This window comes from Mustela erminea, chromosome 2 (assembly GCF_009829155.1).
Source record: "Mustela erminea isolate mMusErm1 chromosome 2, mMusErm1.Pri, whole genome shotgun sequence".
NCBI lineage: Eukaryota > Metazoa > Chordata > Mammalia > Carnivora > Mustelidae > Mustela > Mustela erminea.
Genome location: NC_045615.1, coordinates 139939386 through 139960970, shown reverse-complemented (window position 1 = coordinate 139960970; position 21585 = coordinate 139939386). Strand labels below are relative to the sequence as shown.

General features: G+C 44.5%; 1 protein-coding gene across 3 annotated transcripts in view; it reads left to right on the top strand.

The window, feature by feature from the left end:
• LNX1 (ligand of numb-protein X 1) overlaps positions 1-21585 on the top strand; it is a 180052-nt gene that overhangs the window by 149263 nt on the left and 9204 nt on the right. For all 3 annotated transcript variants that reach the window (XM_032334302.1, XM_032334301.1, XM_032334303.1), the window contains 3 exons: positions 1794-2165; positions 14398-14532; positions 20513-20690. In XM_032334302.1, coding sequence (XP_032190193.1) covers positions 1794-2165; positions 14398-14532; positions 20513-20690 — 685 coding nt within the window. The remainder of the gene's footprint in view (positions 1-1793; positions 2166-14397; positions 14533-20512; positions 20691-21585) is intronic.

The following is a 21585-nucleotide window of genomic DNA, read 5'->3' as shown; positions in this document are numbered from 1 at the left end:
TCTTCCCACCAAGCCACGGACGTAACGGGGCAGGCGGGTTGGTGGAACGGCACGCCTTGGGCATTTCTGTCCTCTGAGGCTTGGGTGCCAAGAAGGACATTGGGGCAGAATTTTGAGGAGCAGAGAAAAGAAGAATGGAGAATTGTTGATCAGACAGAAGTCAGACATGTGACGAGCGTGGCAAGAAATCCCTCCCTGGCCCTACGTTCCCTGTCTAATGCCCAGAGGAGAGCTTCATCCTGTTCCTTCTGAGTGGTTGAGGGGCCGGCTCCTGACGCATCATCTGCTCTTTCTCTGACAAAGAAATTCTTCTTTTTTTTTTTTTTTTTGGAATAAGAGGAGAAAGATTTTAAAGCAGTTGTCCTAACCATCCTGAAACTCCCACTGGCCTCTGAGGTGGAATATAAGGCAGGGCCTGTTGAGCTCCAGAGAGCATCCACGGTGGCCTCAGTGACACTCTGCGTGGCTTCCCCTCCAGAGGGAAGGAGCTGTCCTGCTCGGGAGGGTTGCATAATAAGCCATTTTGATTGTTTGGGCCTTCAAGTGGCCCTTGCAGACAAAGGGCTACTAGGACAGTCTAGCAAACACCCCTGGCCTTCTCCTGGCCTGGGTGCAATGGGAGAAACCAGACACAAGGATCAGTGACAGAGCAGAACGGGGGCTGGTGAGCTCCCCTGGGTGTGGACAAGGGCGGTCAGCTGCTCTCTGCACCAGAGCCTCCATCCTTCCTTGGCAGGTGGCAGAAGCCCAGGATGGTGGGCTGCAGAAAGACCTCTTTAAATTTCACCCTGAGTCGCATTTAGCAATTGGCTGCAAGTACAGGTACAAGAAATCCTACCCAACCATAGAAATCCAAGCAGATTGTCTCTCCTCTACGGAGCCCCTGTCCTTCGACCCTGCGCAGAGTATGGTGTTGCTGTGAAATCGCTTTCTTGCAAAGCAGTGACTGTCACTAGGGTCTGTAAGCCTCCCGGCTGGGTAATGAAAACCAGAAAGCCCCCTGCGGCATCAGCTCCGCCGATAATTAATGTGAGGCACAAATGAGCGGGCTGAGCTTGAGGACCTTTAAGTAGGCTAAAGGGATCCAGCCTTGCAGTCAGAGAGCCTAGAAACTCATTCACACCAGTTTGTTTGAAAATATGCAAAAAAAAATTTTTCCCTTTGTTGAGACCATGGGCAAAAGACGTCAGAGGCAGCAATTGCCTTGAAAACCACACACATGCACGTGCGCGCACGTGCACGTGCGCGCGCGCTGTACTGGGCCCTGGAAATTGCGGGATGGATGACCCGGGGAGTAAAAGTCATCTGGGGACTATTGGAAGGATGCTGTCAGCTCATCTTAATCTCAACAGCAGTTTAATGCAATCATGTGAACTTAAATGGGACATTTTCTTCTTTTGCCTTTTCCTACCTTTTCTTCCTTTTTTCTACTGCCCGCCCACCCCCACCCCACCCCCCTTCTGCTGAACACTGATTTTGGCAAGCACCAGGAGTGGGGGCTAGGACTGTGGAAATAAATCTGGGAGCCTATGCAGGGACAGGTTGAGGAGAGACGCCATCTGCGGGGAGAGCTGCGCGGGCAGTGCGGGTAACCAAAGGAAAGCGGGGCTAGAAGGCCTGTCGGGAGGTGGGGTTACCTGGAGATGGGGACAGAGGAGGTGACAGACCAGAGCAGTGTAGAAGGAAGGGTGCTGCTGACGCTGTGGGCTTGGACCTTCTGGGAAGGGTTGTGGCGGGCGGAGCTGGCTGATCCGCTCTAGCTTCCGGCGCCCCCCACCCCCCGTCCCACCCAGGTCAACGGGATGGACATCAGCAACGTACCTCACAACTACGCGCTGCGCCTCCTGCGGCAGCCGTGCCAGGTGCTGCGCCTCACTGTGCTGCGGGAGCAGAAGTTCCAGAGCAGGAGCGGCGGACAGGCGCTGGACGCCTACGGGCCCCGCAATGACAGTTTCCAGGTGATTCTCAACAAAAGCAGCCCCGAGGAGCAGCTTGGAATAAAACTGGTGCGCAGGGTGGATGAGCCTGGGGTGTTCATCTTCAACGTGTTGAACGGTGGTGTGGCAGACCGACACGGTCAGCTGGAGGAGAACGATCGCGTGTTAGCCATCAACGGACACGACCTTCGGTACGGCAGCCCAGAAAGCGCAGCTCAGCTGATCCAGGTGAGTCCCGGGTCATTGCCAAGATACTGGCAAGAAACTGCCAGCGTGAGTGGGATGCTCCTTACCCTGACCTACTGGCCCTGTTACTACCATGTGTGACATGCGGTGGCTCCCCTTCCGGGAGCCAAAATTGAAAGGGCAGGTAAGAGCATTCATTACTCAAGCAAATGATGTGTCTCAAGGTCATGGACATTCCCTAAATGTTGCCATGCAATCTGACAGCCTATAGGGTTATATGATGCAACCTGACCAGGTTAAGATCACTTAAGATCCGCAGGACTGTGTCATGCCTATACCCAGTGTGTTATTTGCAGACCCAGGGGTCATTCAGATGCATTCTGGACATATCCTAGACATCCAGATGTACTAACTCCCATAAGAACCTATGCCCTCTACCTTCCAGGAATCCTGTGGACAGAGACCACTATGGGATTGGCTAAGGCTAAGCAGCGTCTCCATGGCTGAGTTCAGCCTCCTCAGAAAGCCCACTGGAACTCAAATATGAATCTAGGACAAGGCTCCTAAAAAGAGAGGGATACAAAATATGTTCCCAATAGCCTGACATTGGTTCATATTAATTCACGTTCCTGACTGGCACAGCATCATCAAGCCCTAGCATGTATCTTGTTGCCTTTGGCTGGGTCACCATGTTTTTCTGCTGCTCAGTAAGCTGCCATCTTTATTCTTAGAAGGACAGTCTTTGTTATTCACTTATTTAGCCAAGATGTATTAAGTTTCTGCTGCTCACTTCACCATGTGTCGGGTATAGAGAACACAGAGATGATGGCCTCTCGGCTCTTCTCTCAAAGGAGCCCACAATCTAGTAGAGGGGATGTAGTTTCTGTAAGTAATTGCCATATGGTGTGTTAGCATTCTAATGGAGAAATTAAGTACAGTGTTGTTTCAAATGAAGGAGAAATTTTTGCTTGCATGGGCTTAGGAAGTCTTTACAGAGAAGATCTTGACTGGGACTTTGAGGAATCAGTAGAAGTTCCCTAGGTAGACAAGGCAGGGAGGGCCATTTTAAGGGGACACACCACAAAAGAACATTTCTCTGAAAGCTGGTTAGGGAAAGCATTAACACCTGGAGCCTGGTGTATATTAAGAAAAAGCAGCCATAGACAAATCCAGATTGGGAGGGACCAGATCCTATGGAGTTTTATGAGCCATGCTAAGTTCAGACTTTATCCTCAAGGCTGTGGGGTGTCCTCAAGACCAAGGGAGTGACATGATTTTCTAGATCCCTCTCAAAGTGGCAGAGAGCTGATAGGAGAGGGGCCAGATTTGAGGCCTTATCTCACAAAGCATTTGCGAATTACCTGGCAAGTTTCATCAGCTTGCTCTCAGTGACTCAATCATGCTTCAAGAGGAGACAGCAAGTCAGCAGTGGTTGACTGAAATTGTACCAAGTTCCACAGAAGACGATAATCAGAACACAGAGCCTGCTTTCTAGAACCTGATCACCTAAGCGCAGGCAAGTCTCCCTGCCCTGGGTTCCAGCCATGGGGTTCTTCCAGGTGTGGGCAACTCTTCACTGTCATGTGTGCGGTATCTTCTCCCTCTTCTTCAGGGAGAACCTAGTAGTGTGTGATACTGTCCTTTTATGGGTGGACAGCCTGACGTAAAGAGTACAAGGGAACTTACCCTACTTCCTCTGTCTCCCAGGATAGGAAGCACATGTGTATCTTGCCCCTGAGCTGTGGCCATTGGTGGTGTCCTGCTTTCAGGGGGTTCTGAATGTGGTGGATGTTTAACTGAGTAACGGGCCCTGAGGCCATAGTCTGTAGAGCAGGTGGAAAAAAGGGTCAGAGTTACAGTAGACACTTCCCCTCCGGAGTTTGTGCGGTTTATTTCCAAGTCCTTATGCCCAGCTTCAACTTCTTCTCTGAGCACCACACCTACATGACCAACTGCTGACTTGGTATCTCCATGTGGATATTTAAAAGGCATCTCAGGGCGCCTGGGAGGCTCAGTGGGTTAAGCCTCTGCCTTTGGCTCAGGTCATGATCTCAGGGTCCTGGGATCAAGTCCCGCATTGGGCTCTCTGCTCAGCCGGGAGCCTGCTTCCTCCTCTCTCTCTGCCTGCCTCTCGGCCTCCTTGTGATCTCTGTCTGTCAAATAAATAAATAATCTTTAAAAGGCATCTCAAATTTAATGTCTAAAACCAAATCCTTGACTTCTGCTTCCTCCTTGTCAAACCTGTTCTTTCCTCAGCCTTTTCTAGTCTCTTGAAATGGCACCATTTGCCCAGTGATTTGGGCCAAATTTCTTACTCTCTTCAATATACTCTCTTTGTAATCCATTTCTCACTACCTCCATGGCCTCCCTCAGCCATGCTACCGACGGCCCTGGGGCTCTGTGGGCGACCTCCCAGCTGGCCTCCTGGCCTCTACCCTGATTCTCTACCTCTGCGCTCTGCATAGCAGTTAGACGGCCATTTGCCAAGTCAGTCCCATTGTGTCGCTCTTCTGTTCAGCTCCCTGATGCTTCCTAAGACACTCAGAGTAAAATTTCCAAATCTTAATAGTAGCCTTCAGAGCCATATGTAATTTGGACTTTAGTTACCTTTCAAGCTTGATTTCTTTTTGTTTGTTTGTTTGTTTAATTTTTAAAATTTATTTTCAGCGTAGCAGAATTCATTGTTTTTGCACCACACCCAGTGCTCCATGCAATCCATGTCTAGCTTGATTTCTTTTTTTTTTTTCTTTAAAGATTTTATTTATTCATTTCACAGACAGAGATCACAAGTAGGCAGAGAGGCAGGCAGAGAGGGAGAGAGAGAGAGGGAAGCAGGCTTCCTGCAGAGCAGAGAGCCCGATGCGGGGCTCGATCCCAGGACCCTGAGACCATGACCCGAGCCGAAGGCAGCAGCGCAAACCACTGAGCCACCCAGGCGCCCCTCTAGCTTGATTTCTTAAGCAAAGTAGAGGATTTCTAGTATTCCTACCCTTGCCTTCCCATGCTCAGTCCCATCGCCTTCTTGCTACTGCTTCTCAAGAATTACAAGACCTTTGGAGACCTTGGAGGTCTGATGTTCTCACATCCTTCTGACTGGAAGAGTGTTCCAAATGTCTTTCTCACTGCCACGCTTCCTTCCGGTCTCCTCAGTTCTCACCTCAGAGAGGCTTTCACTGACAATGCCACTTAAAATAGCTTCTCTCACCACCCCCAGCTCTCTATCTTTTATTTAATATGCTTTTTTTTTTCCTCCCAACTAATTACTTTATTTCCAGTTGGCCTAGTATGGAATAATACAGTAGAGTATTGTGCCTCAAGCACTTAGAGAAATGCCTGGCAAGAATGGACACTCAATAAATATTTGCTGAACGAATACATTGAGTCAAGTTATAAAAATGTCAATATACAGAAGATAGCATTTATACATGAATTCCATCTCTTAGGGATTTTTCATCACACCATTTACCAAAGAACAAACCAGTTCTACTTTCACACGCCATTTGTCCCCAAGATGGAATTTCTACATCTTTTCCTCTTGAATTTGTTCAGTTCTTATTGGTTGAGCGCCTTCTAGGTGCCGACAGGTGTGCAGTACACAGGTAAACGAGACTGACACGGTTCCTAGCCTTGTGGAGCTTGGAATATATTCCTGTTCCTGATCTCAGATGCTGTGAAGTTGGCATTTAGCAGATGATTTTAGCCTGTGTGTGTCAACGGTGAGAAAAGAAAATAGACAACGCTTATGGAAACATGAAGCCACGGAACAAAATCCTTTTTCTCGTCATGAGCAAACTGCACTGTAAGCATGATTGTCCCCCCTACCCCCTACACCCCCACTTTGGAACTAGACTTTTAGGCCATCATCAGTTTTCTTTCTCATGTTGTGTTTGTCAACTCCCTCTGTAGGTCAGTCCGAGCAGCTCACGTTCTAGAGCTTATCTGCCAACTACTTCGCAATAGGCACAAGATAAACTCCCTTACTCATGCCATTTGGAAAAATTTTGATTACATGTGGCATTCTTCTTTTGTAGATTAATAACAGAAGAGGGAAAATTTCATCCCTGAGAAAGTAAATTTATGAAGTAAAATCTTGCCTAACAGCGAGACTTCCTAAGAGTCTTCTGCTTATTAAACAAAGCCAACGTGCTTTAGAAGCAGGGGAAAAGAGAAAAAAAAAAGTTCTTTTAAAGGCTTGGGCAAAGCTTGTTGGAAAAGAAGTGGAAAAAGTAGAGTGCTGGGAAAATCCAGTTAAGCAATCTCAAGAGCGGATTTTATTTATGTGATACTTGAAACATACACCAGGCTGGGGGAATTAAACTTAATACCCTTCAAACGTGGAGACTCAAGTTACCAACCAATCCTTGGCTGCCTGGCCTTCGTGTATCTCCTCCATGAATCATACTTGCCTTAGAAAGAAATTCCCAGACAACATGTCCTTCTGGGCATGTGTTCTCCCACAGTACCACACTTTTGCCTTTTTCTCCATTATTTCAGGGAAAAGTTATTACAGAGAAGCCACAACTGTTTTAAATTTGACCAATTTACATATGTAGAGTCCTAACCCCCACTTACTCAGCAGTCCCGGGTGTCATAGCCCAGGAGTGAGTCGGACTCCTCTAGGAGGAGAAGCCTAAGGAGACAGAAGCTTCAAATATAGAGTAACTGACTCCAATAAACTTGGCACAACTTTATTTTTCTCCATTGTCAATTTCTTAATTTTTTAAAAAAGATTTTATTTATTTATTTGACAGAGAGAGATCACAAGTAGGCAGAAAGGCAGGCGGGGGGAGGGGTGGGCAGGATGCAGGCTCCCTGCTGAGCAGAGAGCCTGACTCGGGACTTGATCCCAGGACGCTGGTATCATGACCTGAGCTGAAGGCACAGGCTCAACCCACTGAGCCACCCAGGCTCAGCCCCTAATTTCTTAATTTTTGACCACCATGTCTAGAATCCTTGTCAGAGGAACACCTGGATGGCTCAGGGGTTAATCATCTGCCTTTGGCTCAGGTCATGATCTCAGGGTCCTAGGATAAGTCCTGTGTTGGGCTCCTTGCTCACTGGGGAGCCTGCTTCTCCCTCTGCCTACCACTCTCTCTCTCTCTCTCTCAAAATTTAAAAAAAAAAAAAAAAAAAAAAAAAGATTGCATCTCTGCCCACTTACCAGTGTGGGAATGATTTATGCTGACAAAACTATGCCTATTCTGAGATGCTCTCCTCTGTCTGCAATTCTGGGGCACTGAGTTCAAATGTATTTGGGAGTTCAAATACAGACAATTAAGAAATGAAGAAAGTAATTTTGGATTTCAAATTTGAGTCTCCTTCCTGTGGGTTTTTTTTTTTTTTTTCTAGGCAACTCCCAGACTTGAGGCAGAAGCTTAAAAAAAAAAAAATTCAAAGTCGTTTGTAGAGGGAATGATAACTTGTAGGTTTTCATTAATACTTACATAGGTGTGAATTTTTGTTTCCTTTGCATAAATTAATATTTAAATGAGAAGTTATTTTATCAAAGAACAACCGACAACCAGGCTCTTCAAACTTTTCAAAAGGACATGAGCAGCCTCTAGACAGAGCCAGAAAGTAAATAATGAACGACTCGTATTACCTACATGTGTTCTGAGTACGTGATTCTAGCTTTCGAGTTCTGCACAACTGAAAAAAAGACAGAACTTTTGGGGTGCCTGGGTGGCTCAGTGGGTTAAGCCGCTGCCTTCGGCTCAGGTCATGATCTCAGCGTCCTGGGATCGAGTCCCGCATCGGGCTCTCTGCTCAGCAGGGAGCCTGCTTCCCTCTCTCTCTCTCTGCCTGCCTCTCCGACTACTTGTGATTTCTCTCTGTCAAATAAATAAATAAAATCTTTAAAAAAAAAAAAAAAAAAAAAATAAAGAACTTTTGTCCCTTAGAGCCAGTAAGAACGGCCAGCGAAACAAGACCGATAGATCAATGTGCTTTTTCCATATCAGTGCTGCTAATACAGAGTCAAATTCCCATGTAAACCCATTTTCTTAACATGGCATCATAATAAATTTAATACAAAGGCTAAAGAATACATGAAAGTAAAAACTGTCTCCTTGAGCTGAATTCTTAAAGTCCAGGTGATTTTTATACAGAGCTCTACATTTCATGCACTCGTGATAAAGCTGGCTTGGTAAATTGTACAGCTTTTTGGCTTCAAAATTTGTGAGTGAATCCCATGCACAGTTCCACACGGCAAATATTCGGAAATCTAATTTTTTTTTTTAATATTAAGGAATCTTGAGGCTTTGCTGCCTTTCCTTCAACTCAAAATATCCCTACGCATGCATTTTTTTTTTTTAACACCACGGACCAGAATCAAACACAAGAGTAGCTTCTAGATACCCTAAAAGAAACGATGTTTGAGGCAAAGGACTTGGGTCATTCTGATAACTTGGCAATCAACAGCCAAGAGAATTCCAGAACTAAATTCTTATTTTGACCTTGTCATTGACCTCTGTGTGACCCTGTGTACATCAGACTGTCATCATTAACGTCTTAGCCCTTAAAAGATGTGCTTCTGGGGTGCCTGGGTGGCTCAGTGGGTTAAAGCCTCTGCCTTCGGCTCAGGTCATGATCTCAGGGTCCTGGGATCAAGCCCCACATCGGGCTCTCTGCTCAGCGGGGAGCCTGCTTCCCCTCCCTCTCTCTGCCTGCCTCTCTGCCTACTTGTGATCTCTGTCTGTCAAATAAATAAATAAAATTAAAAAAAAAATAAAAGATGTGCTTCTGGGAGCAGAAGAATGAGTATGAAGCTACAGACAAGAGGGAAAGTAACCCAGATTTCTGTCTCTGATCTTTTCCTACCCTAATCAAATCCTAAGGTCCAATTCATCACTTTTCCTCAAAGCCTCCTGAGTTTCCTTTTCCCTTGGCCGGTCTCTGGCTGCTCTTCACTGCCTTTCCGGCAGGCGATATTCTCGCATCCTTTTAAGAATGCGCCAGGTGCTATGCTGGGGACTAATGTTTCAACGGTGACCAGATCAGTGTGCCCCAGGTTTACCTGCTCCAAGCTCATTTTCTAGAAACTCTCTGCTTACAGTGCACCATTAGCTTGTTCTGGGGTTCTGTTTCCCCCAAATTTTGGCTCAGTGAGAGATATTTTTCTCAATTTCTCTTGCTCGCTGGAAAAGAGGGGTAGGGCAAGGACTTTGTCTCTGAACCTCATTGTGTGGTATGTTGCCAGGTCAACAAATGACTGCTGACTTGGGTATTTTTCTAGTCTATCACCCAGGGATGGTTCTGATGCCTCTTGTGGTCCATATGGGCTTGTAGGGTCTATGCGCCATGCATGATCCCAGAGCTAGGCTGTGCTGATGTAAAGGTGTTCCCTAAGTGAGGTCCTGGGAGCCTCCCTGTCATCTTTTAATTAGAAATTAATAATGAAGACTGACATCTATGGAGCTCTTGGCTTCACAGAGCTTATCCCCTATGAATGTATAACATGGCAAAATGGGAACCCCATCACTGAGGTCTTGGGTACAGCTGGTCCATTAGCTTCGTATTGGGTCCAACCCTACACACACATACCCTGCTCAACTTTATTAGAGGGAGTCCAGAGTTTATCAAGCTTTTGAGATGACTTGAAAACATATGAAATATTAAAGAAAGTAGAAATAGTTAACCTGGAAAGAAGAAGAGTTAATGGAGAACAGTGAGCCTTATCTTCAAATAAGATTGTCCCATGGAAATTGATTTGGGGCTTCCCAAGAGGGTATGACTGACTGGAGCCAATGGACAAGCAAGATAACGGCACATTGAGCTCAGCCTAAGGACAAACTTTCTAATTAGTGCAAAGAATGGCCCACAATGCCTTGGGACACAGTGAGTTCATGGTCATCAGAGGCATGGAAGCATGAGCCATGTGACAACATGGCAAGGATTTTGCAGGGAAACTGAAGCATGGGTACCAGAGAGAATGTTGGATATAAGATGATGTCTGACATCTCTTCCATATATGTGGCTTTTTAATGATGTGGAACCAGTGGTCCCCAATTTCCCAGGGCATTGTGAGCTCAAGATAGATGAACTGACAAAGATACTTGAGTGGTTGATGGAAGAGAAGCTAAGATGGGGCAACCCCGAACAGTATAGGGGAAAAAAAGTCCCTACGACTGTACATTGAAAATCAAAGCTAGACTATCTGACTCTGGGACCCTGGGAAAATAAATGAGTAGGGAATGTAGATGCAGGGTGAATTATTTTTAAAGAAATGCTCACTAAAACCTCTGTTGGCAGAACGCTAAGGAAAGACAAGCTGATGTCACTGTAAATGCAATTGTAGCTCTCCGATGTCTCGGTAATGAGGCCTCCCAGTCAAACGTGGGTTGCCTGTGGACCCACACTGGTGTTATAATGGTTGTGTGTTTATGGTCTCCCTGCTCTGAGCAATAATCTGGATGCCTACCAGCTTGGAATTTCCCTGTTTCAGATTTAGAATGTTAAAAACTGTTTTATTTAAGCACATGCATATGTATGTATTTTTTTGTTTGGGTTTTTTTGGTTTGTTTGTTTTTAATTTTTTAAGACTTTTTTTTAAAATTTATTTGATAGTCAGAGATCACAAGTAGGCAGAGAGGCAGGCAGAGAGAGAGAGGAAGGGAAGCAGGCTCCCTGCCGGGCAGAGAGCCCGATGCAGGGCTTGATCCCAGGACCCTGGGATCATGACCTGAGCCGAAGGCAGAGGCTTTAGCCCACTGAGCCACCCAGGTGCCCCCATATGTATGTTTTTAAAGCAGCAAATGCTATAATGCATGTGGTTTGACTCAGTCCTCCTTCACGGTGGAGAGGTGGAGCCCTGGGCTTGGTGGGAGGGTCACGTCTTCAAGTACAGGCACACTGTCACCTCTTAGTCTTCACCTCTTAGTGCAGGCACACTGTTCACCATTGCATGTCCCCACACAGTGCTAGGATAGTAGAAAGAAGCCCTCTGTTCCAGTGTACAACTCTGCAAAATGCCTCTCCTGCCTTATGTGGTGGCATCTTTGTTTTCCATTTCTCTGCTCTGTGACGTTTCTGATCTGTGTGGTATCCTGACCTGCTATCAGCCACAGTGGCTTTCGTAGGGAGAAGAGCCATTCCCAGGCTGAACGTGACCGTGACTACCCCAGGACACTTGCTTCGCAAGGCGTCAGGATAGCGCTTTCAGACTCCTCCTTCCAGTTAGAGAGGTGGGATTTTGTTCTTTTTAAATGGGCTACATCTAGATGAGGCCTCTGCTTATTCCCATCATATAAACATTATTGGCTGTCTTGAGTCACCTCTCAAAAGAACAGAGGAAAAATAGTCCCGACATCATCCCAAAGACAAGCCTTATCATGGTCAATGCTACTCAGTTTTCACCCTTTGGTTTTGTCTGAATAATTAGATTTTTTCCTATTTCCATGGCTGGAAGTACTTGGTTCCACCCTTACCATGCATAGCGCATATCTCTTCCACAGCTCCTGACAGTCCCTGAAGTAGGACAGGAGCTGTGTCTGTAGGGCTCCTCGTGAAGTGCCTGGCCCAGAGCAGCCCATGTCAGCTGGGGGTACAGAACCACTCCCAACAAGCTAAGGTCCCCAGAGGAGAACACGGAGGCCAGCAGAAGCGCATCCCCTAACCTACAGAAGGGAGAGAGGGAATTTAACACTTGAGCTCTTGGAAGAGGAAGGCAAAGCAGGTGTAGCAGTCGGCCTGTGAATCTGGTAATGACCACGTCCAGAGTTTGCCTCAAAAATTGAGGATGTTTAAGGAAGAGAGAAGAGAGGAAATTTTACCGAAAAAAGATTGTCCTCTAGCCTTTGTCTGCTACTCAAGATAGCCACAGTTGTTTAACACTCCTTTGGCCCAAATCCAGCGTTCCAAGAGACGCAAGGGAGAGGCTATCCTACCCCTGTCTTGTAGCGGGCTCTTCCTCCGAGTGTGGTGTTGAAGCTGATGGCTCCACTGCGCCCATCTTTCTTGCACATACGATGGGGCACGCCATAGAAAAGTTTGTCTCCCCTCACCTCCCTTCTCACGCCAGATTCACAGCCAAGAAAGGACAAGCTTGCTGATGCGAAGGGCTGTTGCCCAACACTGAATCTAGCTGCTCCTGAGGGCTAAAGCCAGTACAAACACATTAGCCTGTTTTCCATCTGACAACTTCAAACACCAGGAAAGAAAGTGAATCCCACAGAGTCTCCCTCAGAACAGTTCCCTCAGAGTAAGGTGGCTGGTTACGAGCCACAGACCCAGCCTTGAGGAGAACTCATTTCCAAGGAAACTGATCCAGGGTTATTTACTGGAGCATTGATCCTGCCAACAACTTACTATCAAAGTCGGCATCTGAAAATCCGGTGAGAAATTTGTGTTTAAAAATGTGAATTAAACAACTCTCGCAAGCTGCTCTGTGGCATTCTGAATTTTGTCTGGCAAGCCGATTCGATGTGTAAGTCTTAGATTTTCCTCAGTTCTTATGAGGGGCCTAGGTCACATGATGACCCCTGAGTCAAATGAATGGGGTACCTACTCAGGCCAGAGATAAACCCCCCCACTGAGATCCTTCAAAACATTGGAGTTTCCCTGAAGATAAGGAGCACATTTGGGCTCAGGAGTTGGGAGTTTTGACTGGAGTGTTTGCCACTTATCTCTTAGTCATTTTTTTTTTTTTTTCAAGAAATTTCCTAGCGATAACCTCATTAGGATAAGTAAGGCTTACAGTATAAAGAAAATAACATTATTATGAAATACTGCTCTAAGAATTGAGTTTCATTGGCTCCTAGCATAGTTCTTCATGTCCACTTGCTTCATTATTGTTTCCTGAGCCTGTCATTTTTGTTCTTTGCAAGCTCTGTGGGTGATAAGAGGCACTAAGGAATTCAAGATAGGGGAACAGCCAAGGGAAGGTATGTAAATGACGAATGGGTAGACCAACAAGAGGGCTGACTGGGCTTTACATGAAGGAACATGAGTAAAGGACTAGAACTTGCTTTTTGGGCCCTGTTCAGTAGGATTTTTGTGAATACGGAGTGACAGAGACGAGTCCACTCGACTAGCCCACCGCCCACCAACAGACACTCTTAATGCTCCTTAGAGGTTGTTTTTAAAATGTCGTCTGATTTATGGCTACCCAGTTCATGAGCCCTGAGTTTCAAGAAAGCTCTGAAAAGAAATGTTTGCTAATATTAGCATGCAAATCCTTGAAGGTTTGGGCTGGCTATTGTTGGACAGCCGTGGGGATCTGATTTCATTGGTGCGGCTCTGATGGCTTAAGATTTTAAAAACAAGGTCATCCTTCATGACCTGATTTTTCCGTGGTCTGATAGCCAGACCTGTAAAGGAAGAAAGGCAGGCAGGTCAGTGACCGTCTCTGCTGCTGGGATGAGAGGTCAGGGAATGGGATGAAGAGAGGAACCCTAGAAACTTCCTCCTTTCTTCTCCACCTTGTCCCCAAATCGAGTCTTTCTTGGGGAACTTTCGAATCAACTCTGGGCCATTAGGGAGCTTGGTTGATGTACATTTCACAGGGCTAAGGTCTCCTCTGTCTGCCTCAGTAGTCAGCAGTTCTGGAAAAATGAGAAATGCTCTCGAACAGACATGACATTCGTCTGTGGCGGAAAGCCAATTTGTAAATTTATGGTGTGGAGTGGACCTCCCCAGTAAGCAATATATTTGCTGTTTGGAATGTTCTGTGCAAGCGTCAATGAATATAGCAGAGAGGAAGAGAAGTCAGAATTGGTGATGGTCACAAAAATATAAAGGATCAAGGCAAAGGCCTTGAATCAGGCTGTATTGGAACCTATGACGTCATCCCTGTATCTCTCAAGCGTTCATCCTTCCCCATGCCTCCGTGTCTAGCACTGTAGATGCAGGATTTCTCTTCTGGTGGTGGTAGAGTGGCTGCCACAACTCTGGTCCTTTTTCTATACTATTTGCCTTTGGTCTGGGTTTTAGACTTCACACTGTATGCTCTGTACTATCTGAAAAGTCCTTCAGATGTGGCTTGCACACCATGAACCATGCCTTAAAAATAACAACGTTTGATGAGGTCTGTTGCCTAAGTCAAACCTTTCCTAGTTTTTCCCCTTGAAATGGGTTTTACTCCCTGATGTAAAGATACAGGAAATAATTCTCATGTTCTTGCCAAATTACGAAACGGGGACTGCTGTGAGAAATACTTACTAGACACCATTTTTTTCCCATAAAAGTGGACTCCGACTCGCATCTTGGTGAGCCCCTGGTGCCGAACGTGTTGGCTGGAAGCTCTGAGAGTGGCTAATGTCTGTGTCTCCTCTCCCAGGCCAGTGAAAGGCGTGTCCACCTCGTCGTGTCGCGCCAGGTTCGGCTGCAGAGTCCTGACATCATTCAGGATAATGGCTGGAACAGCAACCGCAGCCGGTCCCCAGGGCCAGGGGACAGGAGCAGCATTCCTAAGGTGAGCCCCAGCTGGGGTGTGTCTATTCCTCCTGCAGGAAGCGATTTCTTGGGAAGGCCGAACACTTTACCATTTCTAAGTGTAACCTCTGGACTTCGTCACTTGAACACTGTTTGACTTGTCCTGTAAAACAGAAAGCCTAAAGTCCCATCCTCGGGACCTGGTGAGATAACAGGTGTCTCCCATCCAAGCAAGAGGGAAGAAGGTTCAGGAGAGTTTTGAAACCTGATCTTGCAGACTTCACAGGGAGACACAGTTTCAAGTCAAAGCCAAATAGATGTCATATTTTTCCCACAGTCATTTTACTTAAGGGCCGTTTTCATTCATTTTGAAATGAAACGGGATTTGCTTGGCTTTTGACTTTTGAAGTTCCCAGTCTGCATGAAGATTAAAGGATTTTATTAAAAGTCAAATTATTTATTATAATTACATATTATATTTCATATAAATTGAATTATTTTAATTAAAAATTAAAATAATTCTGCTAACTTTAGTATGTTTGTTTTTGCAGAAGAACCCAGGAAGGTAATATAAACACTTCAAGTTCATGTAACATTAGGGAGTGGTGGGGAATGGGGCAATCAGAAAACAGATGCCCTATCTTAACAGCACTTAAATTCAGAAATAACATCAAATAATGTGGATTAAGCAGAATGTATCTATAGATTGAATGCATCTTCAGGCTGGCAATTTGTAGCCTCTCTTTCAATCAGGTGACTTAGCCCAGTTTGTACTTCTGTCTTTGTCTTCTATTAGAGGCAATGCCATAATCTCTCCATTGGATGGCTATATAAAGCAACACAGACCTTGCTTAGCCCAAAATCAGAGTCCCAAGGCCTTGGTTGACATCCTACTGTGATGGCAATGAGTTTCTAGCCAGTTCTCCTAAGATCTGATTCCATTAAATCACTTATAACTAAAAAAAACCCAAAACTAAAAAACAAAAAATCTATAGGTAGCCCATTCATCTTGCAAGAGGGATTAAGGAATGCCTATCGTAATAATCAGAACACATCAGGCTGAGTTTCAGTTTGGAATAACTCCCAAGTTTGGGTTTTTGAGTAATGGATGCAGAAACAAGACTCAAAATCTTGATTTTGAAACATGCCATTAATGACACAGCCTAGAAGCCCACACCCCCACCTCTTTCCCCAGCCAGCTAGCCAGCCATGTCCCATGAATCCATAAATTTCAGTCTTATTTACAGTAAGCAATCTAGACAGAGCAGGCAACTCCTGCTAAAACATTTTATGGCTAAGGACTCCCAGGTGTCTTTGACTAGTAAATACCATTAGTGTGTTTAAATTAAACTAATGGTATTTATTAATGGAAAACTAGTTTATTAGCTTAATCTAATTAACTAATTATAGTTGGATTAACTAGACCATACTGTATTCTAGCTCATTAAACCACTAAGCATGAGGCTTCCATCAGCACTGTGGGTCTACAATCCCTTCCACCCAACCACCAGGAATCATGGAAAACAGCCGGAATGAGCTGTTCAAGTTTTTGCTGCAGGCTCTGTCATGTATCGAATTCCTGGAAAACATACAGAACAAACTGGCCTGGTGGGAAATTGTAACATTTTCTTTTTAACTTATGGTTCTGTCTGCCTTCTGAGATGCCCTGAAACACACACACACACACACACACACACACACACACACACACAGGGCCTATTTAATATAAAATGAAGACATGTGGCTCTTTGATGATTTAGATTTTTATGATCCTACTAAGCTTTGTTTTATCTAGGAAACAACATGGCTTTTTGAAAGTAGGACTAGCTTAAATGAGTCAGAGAAATACCAAAGAAGGCAAACCAAGACTTAGACAGAAAAGTTTGTAGCCAACTGAAAAGTTAAAAGACAAACAGGCATCAAATGTAGGTATGTGGCTACCTCTGTGGGCGAGGAAAGGGAAAGTGACCAGAGAGAAATCCCAGGGAGACCTCAACTAGAATGGAAACTGTATTTCTGATGCTGGGTTATAAGGTACAAGGGTAGGTCATTATGTTCATCTTTATACTTTTTTAAAAAATGAATCTAAAAGGTTTTATTTTAAAAATCCCAATATTCTATGAAGTATATATTTTTATAGCTATGAAGTGATAAGAAGACTGGTGTCCATGATGTTTTTGAATCCACTTGAATTAGTTCATACTAAATTGTGTTTTTGAACATTAAGGAACATCCTGAGCTCTCTGAAGGAGGGAATGGGGCTTGGGAGAAAACCCAGATGGAAAAGAAAATCTCTTTCATATTTAACTCTCTGACCAGAGTCAGGCCACTCAGCATGGGGGGAAGGGTTCATGGTGGTACTTGGGCTTTCCATTGCTAACATGGGTCTCTCTGGTGGGGAAGGCAGACAGCTGTCAGAAACACAAGACAATGATGGATATGTTTCCTTTTTGGGGAGCCCAGTCTTTTGTGTGGATCCCTCAGGTGCTTGAAACCTCTCCTTGCTCAGCACAGCAAGGCTGCTGGGTAAAGCCCTGAACAAGTGTGCAAGAAGACTCCACTCTCCAGGGACTCACATCTACAAGCAGAACTATTCAATCTGTGCAGCCAGGAGCATGTAGGTTTCAGCCTCTGAGTCTTATTTGTCATGTATTTTATTTGGCAGAATTGGGTTTGAGTTGAGTTCTGTGGTCAATGAGATAAACTGTTCCTGGAAAATTGAGGAACCGGTCTTTTCATGTATTTTTCTGACAGTTGTCTGAAAATTGATAGGTTAATTTTTATCACGTGTTAAAACATGACCTCCCAAAGCAGAATAGTGTGGTGGGAGATCACAGATTTAGTCAGATATCTGGGGTTTCAGTTGCCAATCCCACCTCCTGCCCACTGCCCTCCCCGCCCCCCCTCCGCTGCTGCCCCCCCCCCCCAGCTGGGGTTCACTGATCAGTTTCCTTTTAATGTTGAGTCTCAGTTTTTCTGTCTGGACACATTTAAGTAGATAATGAATATTTCTTTCCCTTTCCTCAAGGAATATGTGGCCAAATTGTGCATTATTCAAGGAATATTTACTCACAACAAAATAATTAGAGACCCACTTATTTTTATTAACTGGTGTAGTGGGTGAGAAGCCATTTCTGGAATATTTCATAAGATATGTGATTTTGCTACTTTCAGATGAATTCACTGACACATTTTTTTAAAACAGATTTTTGGGGGTTTTTTGGTCTTTTTTTTTTTAAGATTTTATTTATTTATTTGACAGAGATCACAAATAGAGAAGCTGGCAGAGAGAGAGGGGAAAACAGGCTCCCTGCTAAGCAGAGAGCCTGATGTGGGGCTCGATTCCAGGACCCTGAGATCATGACCTGAGCCAAAGGCAGAGGCTTAACCCACTGAGCCACCCAGGCGCCCCACTGACACATTTTTTTTAAACAAAATATTCTCAGATCAAAGGTCTTTCTTTGGTCACAGGAGTGCCCTACGTGGGCATTCTTCCCCACTTTGTAAATGAAGCTGGGGGAGCATTGAGCGATGATGGTATTATACGATCTCCAATGATACTACTGTTAGAGATCCGAATAACAATAACGTGTGTTTAAACTTACTACCTAGAAAGCCAGTTGAATTATTGGAATCTTCCTCTGGACAAATATTGTAAATATTGATAAAACCCAATATTGGCAGATGTGGGAAATCAGCATGTTCACAATGGATTGGTGAGATTATACGTGATCAAACTATTTCATATGTATCGAAATGTAAAATGCCCAGGCCCTTTGATTTAGCAATTGTACTTTTAGGACATTAGCCCAAAGAAATATTTACACAAGTGCATGAGATATGTGTCTAAGGATGTTCACAGTGACACTGTTTAATTTTGTAGGAGACTTATAAACAACCAAAATGGTCATCAGCGGGGGGATAAGACAGAGCCACGTGAAGAAGTACTAGGCAGCTGCTCAAGAATGCAAAAGACCATGTGTGCATGCGCGCATGCACGTGTGTGCGTGTGTGTGTGTGTGTGTGTGTGTGTGTGTGTGCATATATATATTTTTAATGGGAAAAGGTGTCTGTGTTTTCCAGAGGATTCCATACTGTGTTTTAGACATCACCGTGGGAGCTACCCCTCCAATATCCCTGGCTTCCATGTGGAAATAATGGAAGAAAACAAAACCCTTCTTTGTGAGGATCAGGAGTAAATGCTTTATGAACATCCTCAGGAACGAGTCGGAGGAACAGAGCAGCCAGTAGGAGTCCCTAGTTTAGAACTTCTCCCAGCATTGGGGGCATTTCAGACCTGCCTGCATCTTCAAGTAGGGCTCTTCTGAGAGATGTCTGTGATTATAGGTGGAGACCTGCCGGATCTAACTGCTCTGTGGAAGAAAAAAATCACATACTGAGAACGGACCTGGAGAGCACCTCCAGAACGACTCTGGAGTGCTAGGACCACTGTGTTCATACTGTTACTTATTTGTCTTATTTGGAAACTTTGCCCTGAAGAAGAGCTCATTTCAGTTTATAATTCACTTCTGATAAAGAGTCTCTTCGAGGTTCTGGGGTTTACAGAGACATACAATGGAGACCTTACAAATACTAATTGTAACATTTGCCTTGGCCATAATGATTTGCAATTCCTGATTCAGTATTCCGTTACTACCAAAAACAATTTGTGGCAACTTGTAATTTAACCGTCCATTTATTTGACAAACAGAGTTACCATCCTTAATGTGCTAAATGCTGTGTCCGGTGCTAGGGATATAATAGTAACAGGCTATTACTGGATACAATAAGGCCATTAAAACAGGCATGATACCATAGAAAATCATGAGATATAAATGAACAAAAAGCCTAGGCTTGTCTTCATAACGAAGTATTAAAAATGGACCCTTGTGCATGCAGGCAATAGTTCTCTATGATGTTAACCATCAACTTTACCAAAGTTTAATTATCATGCTTGATCTGGCTGGCCCCCACCTCCATGCCCATAAAGGCACTTGCTTGTTTCCAGAATGTCTTCATGAAAATGCTAATATTAATACAAATTCTCCTCCCCCTTTCAAAACAAAAGGTAGTATACTTACACTTTGTTTTGTACCCTGCTTTTGATTTAATTTTCTTTCTTTCGATACAACTGTAAGCTGTGTTTTGAGCTATGGACTTTTCTGAGGTCTGATCAAGTATTACAAATATTTATTTGCAGTGTATGTTCCCACTTATACCCCGAGGTCACACAAGCAGGGAGAATACATTTTTAGAAAATTATATGTTGATCTGTATTCATTGATAAACAGTGCCTTTGACTGTCTTATTGCTTCAAGATAATACTGTGGGTAGCTTTGAATGTTTTTTGTTTAAAGCTGTTGAACCAAAATCAGAGTTCTCTTACTTGCTTTTCAAAAGTTGGTCCTCAGTATATGCTATACAATGTCTATACTATATTTTTATGTAATAAAATCAAATGGTAGAACTGCATATTACTTAGAAATGCTGAAGTAAGAGGGAAGATGCTAATTGGAGGGAACCCAGTTAGTAGAGTGTTTTTTAGAGTAGAACATCTATAAAATCCATTATTTTTCTTTAGGGAGTTCTATAATTGACTCCCCACCTAAATTAAACTGAAACTATTTACTTAAAATATGGTTACTTTTTTTTTAACTTAGAAAAAAAAAATCCTGATACTCATGAATGACAAGACTTTTATGATACTACTATCAGGAATAAATGAGTCACCTGAAAAATTTGGGGTGCAGTTCACTTTGCGTGTTTACTGTTTCTCCAGTGATCTCCAACCTGTTCCTCTTCCATTTTTTCCATTCCCTTTTGAAATGTAAGCTTTCTCGGAATCAGCCTATAGAATTTGAGATAATGCCGCTCTGCTGAGGGTAGGAGGCAAAGCGAGGGTTCTCTCTGCAAGGACTATTGTCATATATTTATCCGACTTAGGTAGTTTTTGTATGTAGGAAACGCAAGCCCTCTTGTGAGCCGACGTGCTATGTTTGTTTTTCTGTCTGTGCCTTTAGCCCCTCCATCCTGTGGTCACTTGCCACGAGAAGGTGGTAAGTGTCCGAAAAGACCCCAGCGAATCTCTCGGCATGACCGTGGCAGGCGGGGCGTCACATAGGGAATGGGATTTGCCTATCTACGTCATCAGTGTTGAGCCCGGGGGAGTCATAAGCAGAGACGGAAGAATAAAAACAGGTAAAAGGACACCTCAGGTACTGGGGCAGCGGGGGGTTAAAATGAGTTAGTGGCTTGCTGGGTCAGGTCACTGCTTCCAGAATTAAGGAGAGGATGAGAGGCTGAGCTGCCCAGGACCTCTGTTACCCACTGACCGTGACTGGTTTGAGTCTAGCGGCTGGACTGGGTTTTACCCCTTAGTTTGTGTGGGTTGGTGTGGACCGCTTGGCTTGCTAATAAGGCAAGTACCTGCAAATATGCCAAGTAATGGGGAAACTCTACAGTTCAACTAAATAGCATAATTTGGCTTCCTTCTTTCTAAGTGGTTCTTGGCAGAATTGGTCCTGTGAGGAACCTATTCATGAATTGTTCCAGTGTATGGATTGGATGAGAGAAATGCTTTCATAGAGTTTGAGTCAATGACTGTTCAGTGAAAGTACCCTGCTAGGTCCTTGCCCACTGGTAAGAAGATTCCATTAATCTTATGTGTCCAGGGCTACTCTGAATGAAGGAAGGGGATGTCACATATGTGTCCTTAATGATATTGTCAATTTCCATGAAGGGTTAGTTCAGATGGTTGAGCAGCTCTGGCCTGTAAGGGCTCAGATACAAGAGAGGAATGTGACGTTTCCAAAGTACAGTTGCTCAGCATGCAGAGCCATGGGGAGGGGAGGGGTAGCATGGGGAAGGATGTCTTTGGCCAACCTAACAGTGCATCTTCTGGGGTCAGGCAGGACTCCAAGCCTTTCCCGTATGTCTCTTCCTATCTTTTTACTCTTGCTATGGCTATTTTGTGTGAAAAAGAGGATATTCAGTGGAGGCAGAAAATCAGGAGAGAGATAATAGAAATTGGAGGTAGGAGAGGTATGTTTGCGACTGTCTTGTTCTTCCTTTTCATCCCAGCACCTGGGTGGGC